At 47.8% G+C, this 18,472-nt stretch overlaps 2 protein-coding genes across 11 annotated transcripts in view; one reads left to right on the forward strand and one right to left on the reverse strand.

Annotated features, from left to right (window-relative positions):
- Positions 1-31: 31 nt before the first annotated feature.
- Positions 32-13,960, forward strand: glt1d1 (glycosyltransferase 1 domain containing 1). Of its 9 annotated transcripts, XR_009526328.1 has the most exons (14): positions 32-170; positions 406-545; positions 872-1,023; positions 1,155-1,260; positions 2,192-2,243; positions 2,976-3,012; positions 3,250-3,306; positions 7,779-7,877; positions 8,456-8,505; positions 10,092-10,135; positions 10,630-10,750; positions 10,876-10,968; positions 11,066-11,188; positions 11,611-11,709. XR_009526328.1 is itself a non-coding variant. In XM_060054983.1 (13 exons), the coding sequence occupies exons 2-12, from the start codon at positions 478-480 to the stop codon at positions 10,934-10,936; spliced, it is 828 nt and encodes a 275-aa protein (XP_059910966.1). In that variant the 5' UTR covers positions 32-170; positions 406-477; the 3' UTR covers positions 10,937-10,968; positions 11,066-11,188. The 9 variants fall into 9 exon arrangements, 8 of the variants coding, with proteins under 8 accessions (XP_059910966.1, XP_059910963.1, XP_059910965.1 ...); XM_060054983.1 differs by lacking the exon at positions 11,611-11,709 and having other exon boundaries at positions 10,111-10,135; XM_060054981.1 differs by lacking the exons at positions 10,876-10,968; positions 11,066-11,188 and adding an exon at positions 13,400-13,960 and having other exon boundaries at positions 40-170; positions 10,111-10,135.
- A 921-nt stretch (positions 13,961-14,881) lies between these two features.
- LOC132460015 (transmembrane protein 132C) overlaps positions 14,882-18,472 on the reverse strand; it is a 31,063-nt gene continuing 27,472 nt past the window's right edge. For both annotated transcript variants that reach the window (XM_060054977.1, XM_060054976.1), the window contains exons 7-9: positions 17,722-17,986; positions 16,913-17,104; positions 14,882-16,640 (exon numbers count right to left, since the gene is read on the reverse strand). In XM_060054977.1, coding sequence (XP_059910960.1) covers positions 15,309-16,640; positions 16,913-17,104; positions 17,722-17,986 — 1,789 coding nt within the window. In that variant the 3' untranslated portion in view covers positions 14,882-15,308. The remainder of the gene's footprint in view (positions 16,641-16,912; positions 17,105-17,721; positions 17,987-18,472) is intronic.

Consider the following 18,472-nt stretch of genomic DNA (forward strand, 5'->3'; position numbering starts at 1 on the left):
CCTCTCTGCCAGCTCATCCACCTGCTCTGAACTCTGTCCCCGGAAGCAGAAGTCGCCCCCACAAGGAAGTGATACTGTCTTGTTTTGGTTTTTGCTTCTTGGCTTTTGACGTTTCATGTTTTGCTCGCACACATAAGGACGCGACAGGGGCGTGGGGCAAAATAACGGTGGTACTTAAATCGCAACTTCTAATATGCTGTATGAATTCAGTATATGACAGAGCATATACATATGCAGATACCTGTTGTTGCATCATTTAAAGAGGGACTAAAGCAATTTGACTCGAGTGCTTACCGTGGCATGGTGCTAGAGAGAGCAGACATTGCCAGCGCGGTGGGCTGTTGCAGCGCTTGGCATAGTGGGCATATGATATTGCCCTTAAACATGCAATGTGTTTTGTTTTAGGAACTGCAACTGATTTGTCTTTTATATGGTGTGGTATGTAGACCTGGTCGAAAGATCTGCATCAGTGGCGTTATGAAATTACTCTTTCTTGCCTGCCTAAGTCCAAAAACGGGGAACTGCACCACAGCTGAGAGGATAAGGTAATTTACTTTCAGATAAGTGTAGGAAGTATGTAGCCGATACTAGAGTGTGACAACCACAATCCTTTAAGAGTACACGGGGAAACTGACCGACGTGTGGCTACAACCCACCAACAAGTGGCCCTGCACAGATAGGACATCAGGGGAACACAGAAGTACAAGTACAGGTTATTTTGATGTTAATAAACAGATGATACCTGTCTAATTGTCTGCTACTTTAACTAACTTTAGTCATATTGCAAATAAGTAATTTGGATAAAAAAAAAAGAACTAGTTTATTGGCGTGCCTACTTAACCTATACGTTTACTGATGTCTGTCATCGCAGGGCTCACGTTGAATCTGCAGGCCACACTTGTGTGCTTCGAGATGCATCAGAATTCAAATCTTCTGCTGAGGTGGCCAAGTTGGTCACTCAGAAACCTCCCTTCGATGGTGCACTGGCCATTCATCTGTACAAAGCAGGGAGGCTGCTCTTGGGTAATTCCACTCATTCAATCGTGTTCTCTTTCCAAATCACATTTGTGTTAACGTCATTCCTGTAAACAAGGCACTACATCCGTCCCTCTATTTACCTTTCCCGCTGTATGTTGTGTTGACTTTGACACCAGATGTCCCCGTGCCCTTTGGTGTTGTCTTTGGAGGAACAGATATCAATGAGGATGTGAAAGTGGAGCACAAGCTCGTGGTTATGAAGCAGGTGCTGCTGAAAGCCAGGTGACATACATGCAAATGACCCTCTTCAATGTATATACATCATTGAGAGATTCACCATCACTGCGACACAATGTACAAGGACAACTATTGTCGTTTATACAGTAGCTGTTATCTGTTAATGCAAGGTATACGTAAGTATCTGAAGGCATATTCATATAAATGTGTGTATATATATATATATATATATATATATATATATATATATTTATGTGTGTAACTGAATTAAGACAGTGAGGCAAGGAAAAAGACAGATTAATGCCAAATCCACAGCAAATTAGAATTAATAGGAAGTTCTTCTAATGCAAGTCTTCTAATCCAATTGTATTGAACATTAGATGGTTTGGAGGCATTTTGATGAATTGAGAGTACCCCATTGTATCCCAGAGACACCATTCAAAATCCCTTTCTAGATATGGATTATTGTCCCAAATATTTAAGGCTCAATCAATCAATCACCCCTGTTAAACAGCTGTGTATTTTATTCCTCATATATTTTGTGCTGAAAGTTGCTTTATATATTTTTCTGGTGTATTTGCCCATTTAAAGGCGGCAAGGAACACATCTATACACCTGTAGGGGGTGGGAGAACAGGGTGGATCACAGTCTCATGACTTTAGAGCATCTGAATTATAGCTCCTCCTGCTGTTACCAGTTCTCATTATCCTTTTATAGATCTCAATCAGGAAATTGCAACTAATAGGCAGACTAACAGACTGCAATCCCATTGCAAAATGCAATATCTTTCTACTAGGCTTGGCTTGAAATGTTTACATTTGATTTGATTTGCTCTGCTTGATTTAGTAATGACGTTATTTGCTCTGAGATCAAATACAAGAGAAGTTCATATTTTGTGTTTCCACTTGGAAATGGATCATTAGATCGTAGTAGAACTGGGCATGTGTGATAATTCCTATTTGTTTTCTTGAATCAGGTTTGCTGTCGCCTTCACTGCCAAGATGAAACAAATGGCATATGTAGTCCTGGTATGCTTCAACTACTAGCACACATACTTGTCATTCTTGCTCTATGTCAGTGTCATTTTGTTTACTAACTAAGCACCTTAGATTTACATAAATAAATAGCAATCAATACTAGTTTGAATCTATTTGGACCTATTTCACGACTTATCATTGTTTGTGTTACCGTAGAGTCAGTGAACAGTGAAAAAAATGTCTTCTTTAAAACATTGTTTGTTTATATACATATAGTTTATGAGCACGTTGTGTTGGAAATATGGACCCAAACCACTAGACTATCACAAAATACTGCCCCATCACTAAGATAAGATAATAAGGTATTATAACCAACACCATTGTGTTTTTCATTTCTGATTCGATTCCTCTGTCCTCAGCAGGCAGACACAGAGTTCAGGCACTGCCATACTTTTTATTGAATTCCCATTACAATCCTTCATTGGATTTCCTTATGGAGCAGATCTGACACCTGTGATAACATCCATTCCATTTCCGCCACCTCTCCCGTGATCCACTCACGGTCGCTCCTTCGGCGTTTAGCAATGACTTCCTCCCATAGTTATCTTCGGGGGTCGATCATTATAAAAATGATAGTGGGCCAGGAACGAGTTCACTTTGTCCCTTGGTGACCGATATTATCTATGGCAAAGGAAAATGTGACTAAAAAGGAATTACATTTTGCCTGCGAATAGTACATGTGTTTCTAATACTCTTGACAATACGCTTCCATGGTCTCCCCAGCGTTCCCCGAGCAGCAAGATCTACATTCAGCCCCAAGGTAAGCCAAGCCCAGCTGTAACCTGCTGTCCCTTTGCTGTTGCTAAGCCCTTACTTTTCATTGCCAGGCTTGTGTTAGCTCTTTATGGACATAATGACAGTCTGATTGTTTTGTTTTCCGCTTGTTTACAGATTATACAATTATTAACACAGAATTATTACTATAATTGCTACAGTTGTTTATGCTTTCTTTCCATGCTAGCTGTCCTGTGACGTTATCTGATGTTTTGTTGTGCAGGCATTAGGACTGAGGCCACGGAGAAATTCTCCTGGGGTGAATTCTTGAAGAGCTCAGGTATGACTACAAAGATATATTTGTGTCCCTTCATTAATCAGAAGCTAATCACCAGCTGCTATCTAAACCTGGATTATTCTCATTCTCATGAATATCTAGCTATGTGTTGTTATGGGTTTTAGGTCATGTTTACATTGACCTCTTAGTAAGACCGTCAGGGTTTTCTTGATTTCTTATTCTTATACTTCCTCGATGACATTCAACTGTCACCCTCACTCAGTTACTGAGTCTATTAGCCAGCCAAGTGCACGGAATATCCAAACAATGTGCACGCCTTATTTTCAACAGCGTAAAATATTGACGTTCAATTGTCTTCCTCAATGTCTGACTCTCTCACAGCTCAAACGTTGTCGGCGGATTCATAGCAACAGTGTTGGAGTCTGTGTGATTCCGAACTTCATACAATATGGAATATGAAAAGCCTTTTCATAGACCTTCTCGGTATCTCCCCCATAGTTGTTACACAGCAGGGGGCTGTGGTAGTGATGACGATGGGGGAGGGAGGGGAGGCCAGGGGGGAGGAGGTCTCCCTTTCAAGAGTCTTGAAGGCCTGAGTTAAAAAAAGAAAAGTCCCTTATTTCTTAGGTTTGCCATCGTGTGTTTACATTACTGCATAAGTTTAATCAGATTCCGTTTTTTTCATATATAAAATGTCATACCGTTCTACACACTTTACTCTGCTTTCAAGCATTCATTTGCCACACAGCTTTTCTTAGTGAATAGTATTGAATCGAGTATCGATTTTTTTAATCTAGTCTTGACCCCCAAGGATCGAATTGAATCGTGAGATACCGAAAGATTCACACCCTTAGTCTTGTCTACAGTCGTCCTGTTCTTAAATAAATATATGATGAGCATCTCAGCACTGTACTGCATTTCCCCACACCCACCCCTACCTACACATACACCCACACACACACAGGGTAGATTCTGAGCTGTAAATTGGACCTTGTGGGATAATGTCTATCGCCCGCTGGGGGAGACCCATGCCAGGTGATGAATCTCTGTCCGGCACAGGGCCATTCCTCAACATACCTCTGAATAATCAGTCATACTAATGGCCCCATGTCTATTGTTACACTTTAAATTCAAGTCTCAGTTGCTCTATTTTTGAAAGAAGTGATGAAACCCTGGTTGTGTTTTGTTCATCCTTTTTTCATATCGTTGCGTTGCTGTTTTGAATTTCTCTCAGTAGTTGAATCGAAGAATTTTCTTATGGACAACTATTTTACGAAACGTATGATGCCCGATTCCTACAATAGGAGCATTCGGTTGCACCAAAAGCCTCTGCCTTCCTATTTGTCACGAGAGTCCACTGTATGCAAGTCCATCCTGTTACAAAACGCACGCTTCCTCACACTCGATTCCGCCCTTAAGTGCCTCCAACCCGATATGAAAGCAAAGGGACTGGTGGCCCTCCGTGCTCTGGTGCTCCGACCATGCGGAGACACACAGCACATCTTCTCGGCGATAGAAGTGAGCTTTTGTATCTTCTTGTTGCTGTTAAGTACAGCCTAGTGATGAAGTCCCAGAAGCTCAGGCCCCAGCGAGGAGCTCCCTTAGCGGGCGGCACAGTTCAAAGCACCCCGGCTATGGGCTCTGTCGAAGGGCAGGGGTTATGAGAAGGGCACACAAATTCATAGATATTTAGTAATCCTAAACTATACAGATATAATACACAGATACAGATATAATGAAAATATTGCATAAATATCTACCCCTATTAGCTATCTATTACATGTTGCCAAAGTGACATCTTAGTCAGGGATGCCTACAGGTAGACTGCGGACGTTGGTACTGGAACCCAGAGCCTTCGGCAGGGAATCAAAAAGCCCTAACCACTAGACCAGGGATGGGCAACTGGCGGCCCGCGGGCCGCATGCGGCCCGCATCCTCACTCAGTGCGGCCCGCATCCTCACTCAGTCAGGACCGCACATAATAAAAAAAATAAATAAAAAAAGAATAATAATAATTGATCGAGTTACAGAAAACTCGGTCAAGAAAGATGAGAAGAATTCATAGAATTCGAAGGCAAACCCATGCGTCTAGTTTGCTTAGAAGCGATATCAGTCATTAAAGATATCCACTTAAGTCGCCACTACAACTACTACAACTGCTTGTTGGGTTTGAGTTCATTGAGTTGTTGCACTTAATGTTGGGCCACTGTTTTTCAGTTTTTTGACTTCATTGAATGATGATGTATGTGAGCCCTTTGTACTGATAAAAATACTGACCATTCATGTGGCTGTTTGAGCATGGAAAACATGAAATGAATGTATGTTGGTTCAATTAACATACCGTACATAGGTTATGATTTTGGATGATTTTTTAGGTAGTGGCCATCCCCAAAATGCACCAGAATACAGGAAATCATATCTACCAAATTCAAAATTGTGTAGCTTCTCTCAGCTCACGTTTAGTTCAAGTGTGCAGTCATGTGGCCCTCCGATGGTTATGATGAAAAATGTGGCCCTCTTTATCATGAAAGTTGCCCATCCCTGCACTAGACTATCCTGCACCTATAAGTTAAATCTACACGTGGTTATCTTCAACAAAGCACATGCATTCACCGAATCTAAATGTGATGTTTTCAATGTTGTCATGTTCTCCTCTGTCTGTGTTGCATTGAAATCCAGCCAGAGCATGTAAACAAACGTATGAACACACCAGCATGCAGCATCTCACTGATACACCAACAGGGGGTCTATACAGATCACAGTGTCCTTCTGAAAATCAAAGCTGAATCCTCAAATATGTGTTATGCATACTACCCTCTGAACCGTGAAAAAAAAGAAGTTATTTCCCATGCTGTGAAAGATAAATTGTTTTTGTTGCGGTGGTTTTTTGTCTTCTTTGAGCGCCCTAGTCTACCGCCCGCTAAGAGAGGTCTTTGCCCTTGTGTGCTTTTTTGACGTGTTAACTATTATTTTCAGACTTGTTCTGAGGTAGTGTCAACATTGTGTTTACCTTTGTCTGTGTGAAAGTCAGTGACTGGATAACTCTGTCAACTATGAGACCCTTTTATTTTGAAAATCCCTCGCTGTGTTTCCCTCCACCTCACTGTCATCCAAAGATACCTTTTAATAGCATTTAAAGAGCCTACCTTATCCACCTGATCTGGACTTATGTGTCAGCAGGGGATTCTGACCAATGCACACTAAGAATGCCACTCTACTGGACTTGCACTGTGCACATGTTATCTAGCGTTAATTCTAAGTATCGGTTTTGATTTCTCTGTTTATCAAAACACATGCCATTGTAGTTGATTGCAGGTGCTTTTCCAGCCTAGCAACCTTGCGTGCCTCAAACCTATTTCATTCTATCGGGGTCAAAGTCAAACATCAGGGATCAAAGAGGGATTTAGTCACACAGAGTCCTGTTCTTTTCGTCAGCACAGTGGCCTAGCTTCTTATAGTAACTGTTAACTAATCTCACCGTTTCAAATCCACGGCACAATAGGCACGCAGTGTCAGGAGCACTGCATGTAACATGATCTCATTGCTACCCATCACCTTCGTCTGTGTACAAACGCTGCATTTAAAGAAGGTTAAAAGAGTCAAGTACACAGCCAAGTTCACACCCAAACTTCAGTCTTCTGCTACTTTTGATTTGAGCAGTCGTTAATGATGTCTGATACCATCCTCTTTATGCCCTGTCCTGGAGGAATTTCATTAAAGTCTAAGCCAGTGCCGGTCACTAACAAGTAGTTCTTAGCTTCCCATCGGGAGGTCTTCCTGCAGTTAACTACCTTTTAATGCCATACTCTAGACTTATGTTGAGCATGGGTCAATTCAAAGTGCGTTGAAAGACTGGAGGTTCCAGCAGGTCTGATGGGACGAGGGTCCATAGCGGACGATGTCATCACAGCATGGTTAGTTATTGGGGTCAGGTTTCAGCTCCTTTCGGTCACTGCCTGAATGTTCGGGTGTGCCTCCGTGTTTTTTTGCCCCCTTATGGGGAGGAGTGCTGTACCTCTGCCAGTCCCCCCACACTAATCTCCAGAACGAGCATGAAAGGCTTTAATCTTTGAAGAGGGCTGATCTGGTGTTGGCTGGCACGCGGCCAGTTTCCCCCGAAACATGTTGATTTTGTTAGCGTGCTATTACAGTCATTTTTAATCTCAGGCTGTTGACTGAGCAAATTGTCGGCCCGGCTGTTTAGGGCCGGCTAGCATGGCAGCATGGCTGATTAGTCTGCAACCTTGCAGTGCTCCTACCAGCCAGCCCGTCCGGTGGGTGTGGGGGCCGCTACGATCAGAATTATGGAGGAACATTAGTCATCGCCGTTGTGTCTTCCGTGTGACCTTGCATGATGTATTGCTTTCATTATGGCCGGTTGTCGTTTGGATGTTCATTATGCGGTTTCTGTGACACCGTGGTACTGTTCTGCCTCCCACTGCCCTCCCCACCCACTTCATTCACAAACGCTCATGCAAACGTGCACGCTCGCAACGTCCACACTACCATTTCAGGTTTGAGCGGCGCCCGTGCGGAGCAGCATCGCGTCTTCCTGTTGGTCTGTGGACTGAGGAGGGTGAAGGACCCTCTCTACCTGGCGGAGGTGTTCACAGGTACGCCAGGCTGTTCGCTGCACCACAAGCGATCCACTGCATGGAACAATGCTAAGACCCTCCGCAGGAACAGAACGTGAGTCCGTGGAGAGGAGGCCTGATGCGTTTTCCTGGCATCGCTTTAGATCCACTCAAGCCTTAAGTGGATGAGGTAAATCCCAAGATATACAAAGCTGTTTGTGCGGCTTTGCTGCCCCGTCGGGGTGTTGAGTGAGAGTGAAATGGCGACTTGTGGCGCTGCAGGGCCACACGTTATCTGATGAAAAGCACCAAAAAAAACAATGTTCAAATAGCTTTCTGTCCCTGTTTACCCTGCTAGGGACACCGTGGGGCAGTTTAGGTGCAGAGAGCTTTTCTCTGCACCAATTCAATTGAGAACACTATTGGCTTTTCTCTGAATGATTAAGCTTGTACGATGACTTCTTCTGTGAAAACAACAACGAGAGACCTGTCTACATTCTCCTACCAATTTAGTTTTGCAATTCTCAGAACCAGAAAAAACATTGGGCCGTTTGATATTTGAATTCGGGCCTAATTGATTCTTCTTCCTCTGTCGGTTTGCTTCCTTTGTTTCCCAGAATGGCACCGTGAGGATCCTCTCAATGTCCTGGTTATAATCGGACCAGAGGTGAGTGCGAGTTTGGGATAACGTCAGTCTGTTTACATACACTACGGCCTATTTTAAGCCCACACGGGCGCCCGACAGACCGGCAAAGGAACACACCAGCATCACTGCGCCTTGCCAATTGAATTAAGCAGCCTGGGCATCCCGATAAAAGGGCCCCTCGTACCTGCACCTGTCTTCAATATCGCGCTCTGTCGTCACGGTTTGAGCACTGTTAGGAAGTTACACACTAACATGCCGTGGGAATACCGACGGTGGCCTGTAATTGGATATATTAGGCACCGGCATTAACTGTTGAGCTGGAATTATGGTCGACATTGAGCTGGAAGTCTGCTGCACGCTTTGGGGAGGGGAGGGCAGACTGCCGATGAGGGGCAGCGGTCGGTCTGTCTGTCTGCAGGGAGCCGGTCAGACGGCAGCAGGCGGGGTAGCTGTTGGACGGTACAGCACTAAGGAAGGCCCCAGCCATGAGTGACTCGGATAACGCTTTCCCCCATCCTGCTGTTGAACGCAACGGCTCGGCAATGTTGTGCATTTAAACATACAAATATGGATGGATTAAAGACCCGTGGATTGAACTGTTGACCTTCCTGGTGGTTCTGCAGAGCGAGGTTATATACTTATCCCCAAACCCTCTTTCAACTTCTGGTTTCTTCCCCCGGTTTGATTGAGTTGTCGGGATTTATTTCCCGACTTAATTTGACTTTCTTCTAAAACTTGCCTTGCTATGACACCAAAGTATCTTAGAGCCTTTTCTCTTCTTCAAACAGCGGTGTCAGACTAAAGGTATGTTCTGTTTCATCTCTCCAACATCTCGATCACGGCCGGCCTGAGACACGCTACGTCCTGCTATCTCCTTTTGTAGATAGCAGCTGCTTTACCCTCCTCTGTGCTTTGTGCCATTGTGATTACAGGCTTCTGTGGAAGCTGAGAAATGTCATATTTTAAGGAATATAATTAATGTTGACATTAACGAACATCTCGCAACCTTAAATCAGAAAGTCTTTGTACTTTCATTGATTATAGAAAGGAAAATGTATCCAAGCCCAAATGACTTCATTAATAACGAATGAGAACACTTGACATTTCAAATTGGAAGATGAACATTCCAATAAAAGCAATTTCTTAATAATAATTCATCATAAATTCTAACATCATCCATGGATTGGTGAGGTTTTTACAATGCCGCTGTAAAACCAGAATGACCTAACTGTTGTCCGACTTTGATGCCACCTTTTCTATATAAAACACTAACTTCATCTACTACCACCTACCCACCAATAGACACGGCCTGCCTGCCAGCATCTTTGACCTAAATTGCTCTGCGAGGGCCTTGCTTTCGGCAGGCTAATGCAGGCAAATCCCACATCGCAATTAATCAGCTTGGCCTCCCACCCACCCACCCAGCCTCCCCTGACCCCAATCTCCAAACATGCAAGATTTCCGCCCAATGTTGGGTGGTGATTTGAAAATGATTGAGACGGTGTTTACCCCCTGCTTCTGATTAGGTCGTTGCGGGCCAAGCTTGTGTGCCTAATTAAGGAATTGTTTGACTACTTTCTTTTGTTCTGCCTTTGTGTTTTCCGCAGATTGATTCTGCGCTCACAGAGGAGGTGGAGGCCGTTGCCCAAAGGTAAGGCCTCGCTGTTGTTGGTTTGCGCTGCGCACACGGCACCAGACTCTGGATCCGTCGTGCTGATTGGCAAGCCTTTGCTCGCTTGCGAATGACTATTGCATAGATGTATCTACTAATCCCCCCGTCCCTATATATCCTGTGTGTCCCTAAACATAAACAAACATAGATTGCATCTGCCATAATGTGAATCAAATTGAAATCTACTTGAAGATCCTCCTGTTATCTTTTTGCTCTGGCAAAGCGGTTTTCTTTGCAGCCTCTGCCCCCCTTCTACTCTCAACTTTGTGGAGACAGGAAGCTGTTCTCTCTGGTCTCAGCTTACAGAGCTTGTACCTGCACTCTTGAGTGCATGTCTCACACACACTGCCCCCGAGCCTGTCACCACTGCTCTGCCTCATTCACGCTCCCGTGAGCCTCCCGCGAGGCTCCTGTGATTCAGGCTGTTATGAGCCCCCCCGCCCACCCATACCCTACTTCCACGTTTTTGGCAGGCGGGCCGGGGTCTTCCTGGCCCAGGGGAGGAGCCAGCGGGAACTGCATGCGGTGGTGCGGAGGTGCTTCGCCGTGGTCAACAGCTCCATCTCGGAGGGCATGTCGGCGGCCATCTTGGAGGTATACCTGATACCACCACCCCAGTTTATCAGTATCATTAGCAGTGGAGGACGTTATTAATTAGCTAACGATTAATGAATATTTAAAGCTGTTTCAAGTGAGAACCGATGTCTGTCCTCACCTAGTGCATGCTCACGTGCCAGATCCTTCTCTGTCTACTTGGGTGTGTTCAATTTATCCAAATGAAGGGCTTGCCTCCGAACTTTCCCTCCCTCTCAGTGAGTGAACTCATAATCCAGCTAATCTCTTTTAAAACTGTAGATTAGGACAATCCACAGAGGGCTTACACTCTGTTTAAGAAGTTTCACTCAACAGCCTGCTGGGGAAATTGGAACTAAAAGAGACGCATAATTCCCAGAGAGCGAGCCAAGTCACCGCCGGGCTGAGAAGCCTGGCTGCACATCTGCTCGGGCTTAATCAGGCCTTGTTCCCATCAAGGTAGCGCCCCGAAAGTATTTACGAGGAGGTGACTAGCCTTGATTAACTATTCGTCAAGCGCTGAATGAATAGCCTGGGAACAGTAATAGCAGAGCGAGAATTAAAAAAATGCTGCTTCTATATTTAATCAATGTCCGATCCACATCAATCCTACACCAATGTTTGGCCCTTTTCCAATGATATGCTGCATCGGACAGATTTTATCGCCTGCATTCCTTCTAATTTCTTAGCGAGCTTCTGACATCATGCAGAATGAGAATTATTCAGATCAGGTTCAGGTCCAATTTCATGCGTGAGCCTAGATCCAACACGTATTTGACCCCTGTCCGTGCGACCGTACGAACCTTCAGAAAGAAATCCGAAGCGAGCATGGACGCCTTTGATGTGAACCTCTGAGCCGCGTGTCTCCCTTCCCCCGGCAGGCCATGCATCTGGAGGTGCCTGTGGTGGCCAGGGACATCCCGGGCAACGCTGCGGTCGTCCAGCACGAGGTCACCGGCCTGCTGTACTCCAGCCCGCAGGTACAGACCTCCAGCACATTCACTAAGCCCTGATGAGCTGCGACACAGAGGCCACTGTAAAGCACAGCAGAGCAGAGCCTACCGACATGAGTCGGACTGCAGAGCACCATGCAGCTACGGAGCACCTTCCTCCCACTGATTCCAAGCGCAGCACTTGCACCAGAAGTTGTCCCAGAAAAAACGTTTGTGCTGCTATTGAGAAAACTTGAAGCCGCTTTGACAATCTTCTTTAAATTTCCCATCGTTAGGCTGATCTATATGGGCAACATACAACAAAGGGGCAACTGATGTCTCTGCAGTGGGGGTGATTAGATATTAATCAGAGGGCCTTCTGGGACAGACTATAAGGTGTCAAAACGCCACACTGATGCAACGCTCGGCAGCGAGCAGGCAAGGGGTACAATGATACGCCCGGGGAGAGGGGAATGGGGGGGGAGGGTTGAGGCGAGGAGAGAAACAGATCTTGTTTGGGAGCATAACAACGACCAGGACTCACTTTCTCAGTCTCGACGCCACAGTCGTGACGGAAGAAGATGGGGCGCTCTCTCTGCGGCAGGGGGGTCAATTGAGTGCTCAGAAAGGGGCTGAAGAAAAAGCATTGCTTGGATGAACGTCTCACAGACTCTGGAGTTCAGATCAACAGTGACCTCGGCTGAGAAAGTATGGACGAGCGTTGAGTGAGGCACTCATCTAGTGTTACTTTTCAAACCCCTCCTTGAAAGGACGTTGTCTTATGGAGTGATTTGGCCGGTAGGTCAGCTGCTCTCAACCGTAGAAGAGGCAGGGAGAGAGGCGGGAGTCCAGTGAGGGACGTGGTACACAGAGGGTGGAGTGATTAGATTCACATTGCCTCGTTAGCACGTAACCCGCGCTGTAATCCTGTTGCTGAGGATTTACGGAGCTCAGGTCACTCTAGACTAGAGCACTCCATGAGAGAGCCTCTTGCAAACACAGGAGGGCTGCTTGCAAATGGCCTTCTGGTCTGGCTGCGGGCGAGGCTTTTAAGGGCCTGCTGACTCACCCTGCAGCAGTGCAGGCCGTAGGCAATCTGCAGAGCCCGTGCCATGCTACATTCCTCGGCTACCTTGGTGGTTTCTCTAAGCTTTCTGGCCCGGAGTGATGCAAAACTTCAGAGGCCCAGAGGGGGGCCTCTCGCTAGATCTTATTTATCACACAGGGGACGGCATCAACATTCACTAGGCCTTTGCTTTATCACCACACACACAGACACACACTCACAGACAGACACGCACACGCACACACACACCCATCTTGATTCCTCACTCCTGCTTCTCAGCTGGTGCGATGGAAGGTTTGTTTACCAGACGCCGTCACTCTGGCGAAGTTTGCCTGCCATCGTGTGCCAACGAGAGATGGCAGCTCTCGGGTTGGACCGCCAAAGACGGTTGGACGGCCGTGCGGCAGGGTTGATGTCCCCGACAGATGTCCCCGCCAATTAAGAGACGTCCCCAGACCCTTCACGTTGTTTATATAGCCGTAAATCTTTATAGTCTACTACTATAATCTTTAGTCTCAGTCGCGATGCCATGTGTATGATTGTACATAGGGGGTTTTATTCTATATTTATAAAGCGAGGAGGAGAGTGGGAGCAGGCGGGGGGGGGGGGAGATGAAAGCCTGTATGCAGCGATACTGATCTATATCCCTCGCTTTGCCTCCGTCCCTGCCAGGAGTTTGTTTGCCAGTCGCAGAGGCTTCTGTCGGACGGGGAGCTGAGGGGCAGGCTGGTGAGGACGGCCAAGCTGTACGTAGAGCAGCAGCACAGCGTGGAGCGGGAGAGGGAGACCTACCACCGCCTGGTCCAGAGCCTGCAGTGAGACCACAACCTTCTCAGGAACCCAGACCCACCAAAATGTATGGAACTCAGAAGGGTTTTTTTCGTAATAGCCCACTCAGGATTCACAGAGTGCCTTTCTATGGAAAACATGTTTACGCAAAGTCGATCCAAGACATTAGCTTTAAAAGAAGGATGTTTCACGTTTCTGGTTCCAATAAGCAATGTTATTAAATGTCTGAGAGAATTCAGGAAATATAAAAAATATACATTATGTATCATGTGTCTGTAGAACATATCGCCAACAAAGTCTTAATAATGCTGGTATATTTAAACCAAAGAGTTGAAGTGGGTGCAATGCAATTATTAATCTTTTGGTCTATCTATTTTGGGTAAAACATTTTATGCCAATAAATCTTTAAACAATATGCATTAAAAGTGACTTTACTCTTCTAAATTGTATGTGTATGGGTAATTCATTTGTTCATGGGATTTCAAATATTCTGATGTTTTTGTTTGTTGAATAATTAATTCTCCAGTTCTCTAGTTTAAAGTAAGCGTATTGCAAACTTTTTTTACTTTTCCATTTTTAGTACTGCATGTGACGTAAAACTCCATCGCTAGAACACACTTAGACTGAGAATGTCCGACAATACGTCTACCATCCCGGTTTCTACGGCGACTACATCCATTTTTCATGCAGTGCATCTGTTCGGTTGAGTCACACGGCCACACTACAGTCAAAGCCCTGGGTGAAAACACAATTTGGTGTTCAGGGTAGAGGGTCGGGAAGGTGCATGTCATTTATTGTCTCAGACGTTGGTTATGGCTGCAAGCAAACATGAAACAAATGCTGGCAAACGGCAGCCCACGATGTCTCTGGTCAACCATCGCCTGTCCAACAACAACAGGAGCACGTCGGAGATGCACACATTCATGTCCACATTGTGTTTACTGACTGGAGATGTCAATATTACAGTTGTAATGAGATTTGTTTTACACATTGCCAATTCATTGGCAGTTTCCCCTTTTCAGAGCATTTTAATGTGGGTTTGAAAGATAAGCTCAACGAATATATATATATATACTATATGTGAGACAGTGAGTAAAGACCGTATGTTAATAATACTGTACTGAAACACGATGTACTTCCAGCAGTCCTTGGAACAATAACTTCACAGAAACACAACTAAATTGCTGTGCTATTTGTTGCATAGAAAATAGAGCTAAAGGCAATATTTAAGATAATACATTTTTTAATGTAAAAGAAACCAGACAGGGTTTATACACAGATCAACTAAAATGTACAATGAAAGTTGGAGACCTGGAACGAATAAGACAAAAAAACATACTTTTTGGGGTAAAATTTATCAAAGTCACTCATAGACCTCCATTCACATGGGAGATCAGAAAAGTTCCGGATAAGTGGTACATCACATATTTTAATAACTTTTAAATCCAAACCATTGCTTATTAGGTGCTGTGGTGTCATACCAGCACATCAGTGCAAAACTGTACAGCACAATTGTTCAACATGCAGTGTGGTCATGTGGTGCCTTAAAGCAATGTGCACAGAAAAAGTTCCACAAGCCTAGCAGTCCGGAGAGTACAAACACGGGCCCGGTTGACAGTATTCACAATGATAAACAGTGCATTTACAGTGGGTAAAGGCCTTGGTAGGTAATGCAATTAGGCCCATGTGCCTTGCGACATCACCATTTTCAACAACAAAGCAAAGGCATTGAGGTGATCAAAGCCGCATTTCCTCCAGGTGCATACGAGAGGTCTGAGGGTCTTATTGGTCATCACAGCTGGTCCTCAGGCTCTGTGACCGGCACTTGGGGATGCTGCTTGTCGTGGCTGCTCTCCTTCCCCACCCAGTGGATGCCCTGGTGGCCGTTCTGCTGCGGCGAGTGTTGGCGCTCTAGCGTGGAGAAGGTGGTGAACTGGACCCTCTTCCTCTTGCTGGTGGGCGAGTGCAGGGAATCGCCCCCAAGGTGCTTGCTCCGCATTGGCCCCCCGCACCCAGGCGGAGGGGAGTCTGTGAGCGAGGCCAGGCAGCTGGGCCGTCTGGACAGGGAGGCCGTCTTGTCGGGCCCGATGTCCATCACCGTGGTGGCGGTGTGGTTGTCCTGCTGCAAGGGGCTGCCCGGCACGCTCATCACCAGCTCCGCGTCGGTTCCCAGCCACACCCAGTCGTGCCGGTGGCCCGTGGGCTCCGGGCCGTGGGAGGGTGGCTTCTTGTGCCTGAACTTCACCACGTATGAGACGCAGTTCCCCAGAAACACCAGGATGGCCAAGCAGAAGACCCCCAGCAGGGCATACATGCCGATCTCCAGGTCTGTGAGCGGCCTGTTGACCAGGACCTCCTCCCCGCCTATCTCCACCCCGGGCCCCTGCCCGGGGGCCCCCGCTTGGAGAGTGAAACTGTTGTAGTTGACCAGGTTCCCCGGGGCTTTCACCGTGCTGCCCAGGCCCACGGCCCCCGTGTCCTCGGCCTGGACGTCGGCCTTGCGACCGGGGCTGCTCACCACGCTAACTGGGCTGACGGGACCACCGGGACCCCCGGGGCTCTTTGGTCCGCTGGTCTTCCCCACGCCGCCCAAACTACCGCTGGTGATGATGGTGCGCTCGGCGGGTCTGACGGTGGTCACTTTCTGCTTGGCTCGTTCCTTGCGGCCCGATACTGTGTTGCCGGCGGTTGGGGAGTCCTGGGACGGCGGCTGCCTCTTCCAGTCACTGTTGAGCTCCTCCCCGTCGCTGCCGTAGTCACTGCCTCCGTCCTCACCTCCGTCCCCACCTCCGTCCCCACCGCGGCTGCTGCTGCCGTTGCCGCCGGCGCTGGTGCTCTCCGGCTGAAGGCCTCCAGCCTGGAACTTGACCCTGAGGCTGCCCTTGCCCAAGGCGATGATGCTCTTCCTCTTGGACTTCTGGCAGGCCTCGCAGATTGACATCTCGACCTTGACCAGCAGCCCCTGACCCTCCCCCTCCGCCACCACGACCGGAGGAGAGCCCTGCACCGACGCCACCCCCGCGTTCAGGGAGCTGACGGTCAGCAGGTAGGAGGCGGCGTCGTAGATGTCCAGGGGAGTCTGGGAGCCGTCGCTGAACTGCAGCCAGGTACTGACCAACGCTTCCTGGATCAACACACAGGAGAACAGAGCACTCAGTGAAGAGCAGACACGTTGATCAATGTATATTAATGTATGCTTTTCGTTACACACTTTCATCGGAAGAAATCTTTGCAAAGGGGGATTCAAACGCCTAACCCTGGCAGTTCTAATATCGTGCTTTGCTAGTTGAGCTGGACAGGAACAGCCATCTTGCTGTCTATGTGTTTGGTCATCTTCAGAGCTACTTGTCACTAGTTTGATGTGAGACATGCAGAATAACGGGGGTTGGATGGTACCTGCTTTGGGCTCTGCAGAAGCTCCTGGCTGGTGGTGGTGGCCAGGATGGCTCTGTTGCTCCCCTGACTGAGCTGCAGGGCCATGGACAGACCCGCCACCATCTGGACCCCCAGCTCCGTGAGGCTCACTTTGTCGTCCACCACCGTGATAGTCTGCTTTGCCAGTATTGCGTCTGTGAGCGGAGAAATGACCTGTTTGGAAACATAATGGAAAAAGTGTCAGGCCTGTGTGTCATTTTAGATCGAGATTTGCAGTCTTGAACACAGTATTTGTGCACAGGTTGAATAAACTGTGACCCACTGAATACGATGCATGTTGAGATTGACCAGCATAAAGCCATCTAGGTAACGTAGCTAGTGTATCCTCGCAAAAATATAGTCATCACTCAACGTTGCATCAGTAAGTGTTGCTTACCTGATGAGGCTTCCTGAGCTTCCTAAGCTAACTCCGTACTAACGTTGTTGAAATGGAGATAAATGAACGCTGGTACGGTGCCATTAGAAGGGGTGATATTATGCCGCCAGGTGTGATTAGCCATTACAAGCCGAAAATCTGCCCTTCCCTGCGCCTTAGTGACGTAACAAGTGGGAGTGTCCGCCTAGATGTATGCTGGATGCTCAGTCTGCCAGCCTGTGCAGTGTACTTTAGTAAATGTTGCTACAGTAAATACATCTTGGTAGACCCTGCTACTTGGTATACTTGTGATGTCACTAAAACAAAGGGAAATGGCAGATAATGGCTAATAACACCCACACCTGGTGGTCTAACCTAGCCCCTTTACACCACCGGCCCGGTGATCCGGGGTTACCTGGACGGAGGTGGTCCCGAGGTCTCGTCCCGACAGCACCCTGCCGGCCTGCAGACGCGCCACGCTGGGGTCCTCCACCTTCAGGAAGTAGCGCACCAGCCGTGTGACGTCCACCTGCCAGTCGGAGCCCAAGAAGTAGGCCTTAGGGTCGCGGGGGTCCTCCTGCTCGGCCGTGAAGTGGGTGAGCACCCGCACCAGGGCGTGCTGGAACTGCAGCATGCAGCCTTTACCCTTCCTGTCCTCCTCCTCGCTGCTCCAGCCGGGCCTGGGGGGGAGAGAGGAGCCTGGGGGTTACTGGGGGGAGAGAGGAGCCTGGGGAGGAGAGAGGAGCCTGGGGGGGAGAGAGGAGCCTGGGGGTTACTGGGGGGAGAGAGGAGCCTGGGGGTTACTGGGGGGAGAGAGGAGCCTGGGGGGGAGAGAGGAGCCTGGGGGGGAGAGAGGAGCCTGGGGGGGAGAGAGGAGCCTGGGGAGGAGAGAGGAGCCTGGGGGTTACTGGGGGGAGAGGAGCCTGGGGGGGAGAGAGGAGCCTGGGGGGGAGAGAGGAGCCTGGGGAGGAGAGAGGAGCCTGGGGGGGAGAGAGGAGCCTGGGGGGGAGAGAGGAGCCTGGGGGTTACTGGGGGGAGAGGAGCCTGGGGGGGAGAGAGGAGCCTGGGGGGGAGAGAGGAGCCTGGGGAGGAGAGAGGAGCCTGGGGGGGAGAGAGGAGCCTGGGGGGGAGAGAGGAGCCTGGGGGGGAGAGAGGAGCCTGGGGGG

Source organism: Gadus macrocephalus, chromosome 6, assembly GCF_031168955.1.
Source record: "Gadus macrocephalus chromosome 6, ASM3116895v1".
Lineage (NCBI taxonomy): Eukaryota > Metazoa > Chordata > Actinopteri > Gadiformes > Gadidae > Gadus > Gadus macrocephalus.

What these genes read in the sequence shown, in the direction of transcription:
- glt1d1 (XM_060054979.1), top strand. Translation starts at nt 478, where the DNA reads ATGAAATTACTCTTTCTTGCCTGCCTAAGTCCAAAAACGGGGAACTGC. An exon ending in CAGGTGCTGCTGAAAGCCAG is followed by an intron (nt 1,261 to 2,191) that starts GTGACATACATG and finishes TTCTTGAATCAG; the next exon opens with GTTTGCTGTCGCCTTCACTG. An exon ending in TGCTGTACTCCAGCCCGCAG is followed by an intron (nt 11,710 to 13,399) that starts GTACAGACCTCC and finishes CGTCCCTGCCAG; the next exon opens with GAGTTTGTTTGCCAGTCGCA.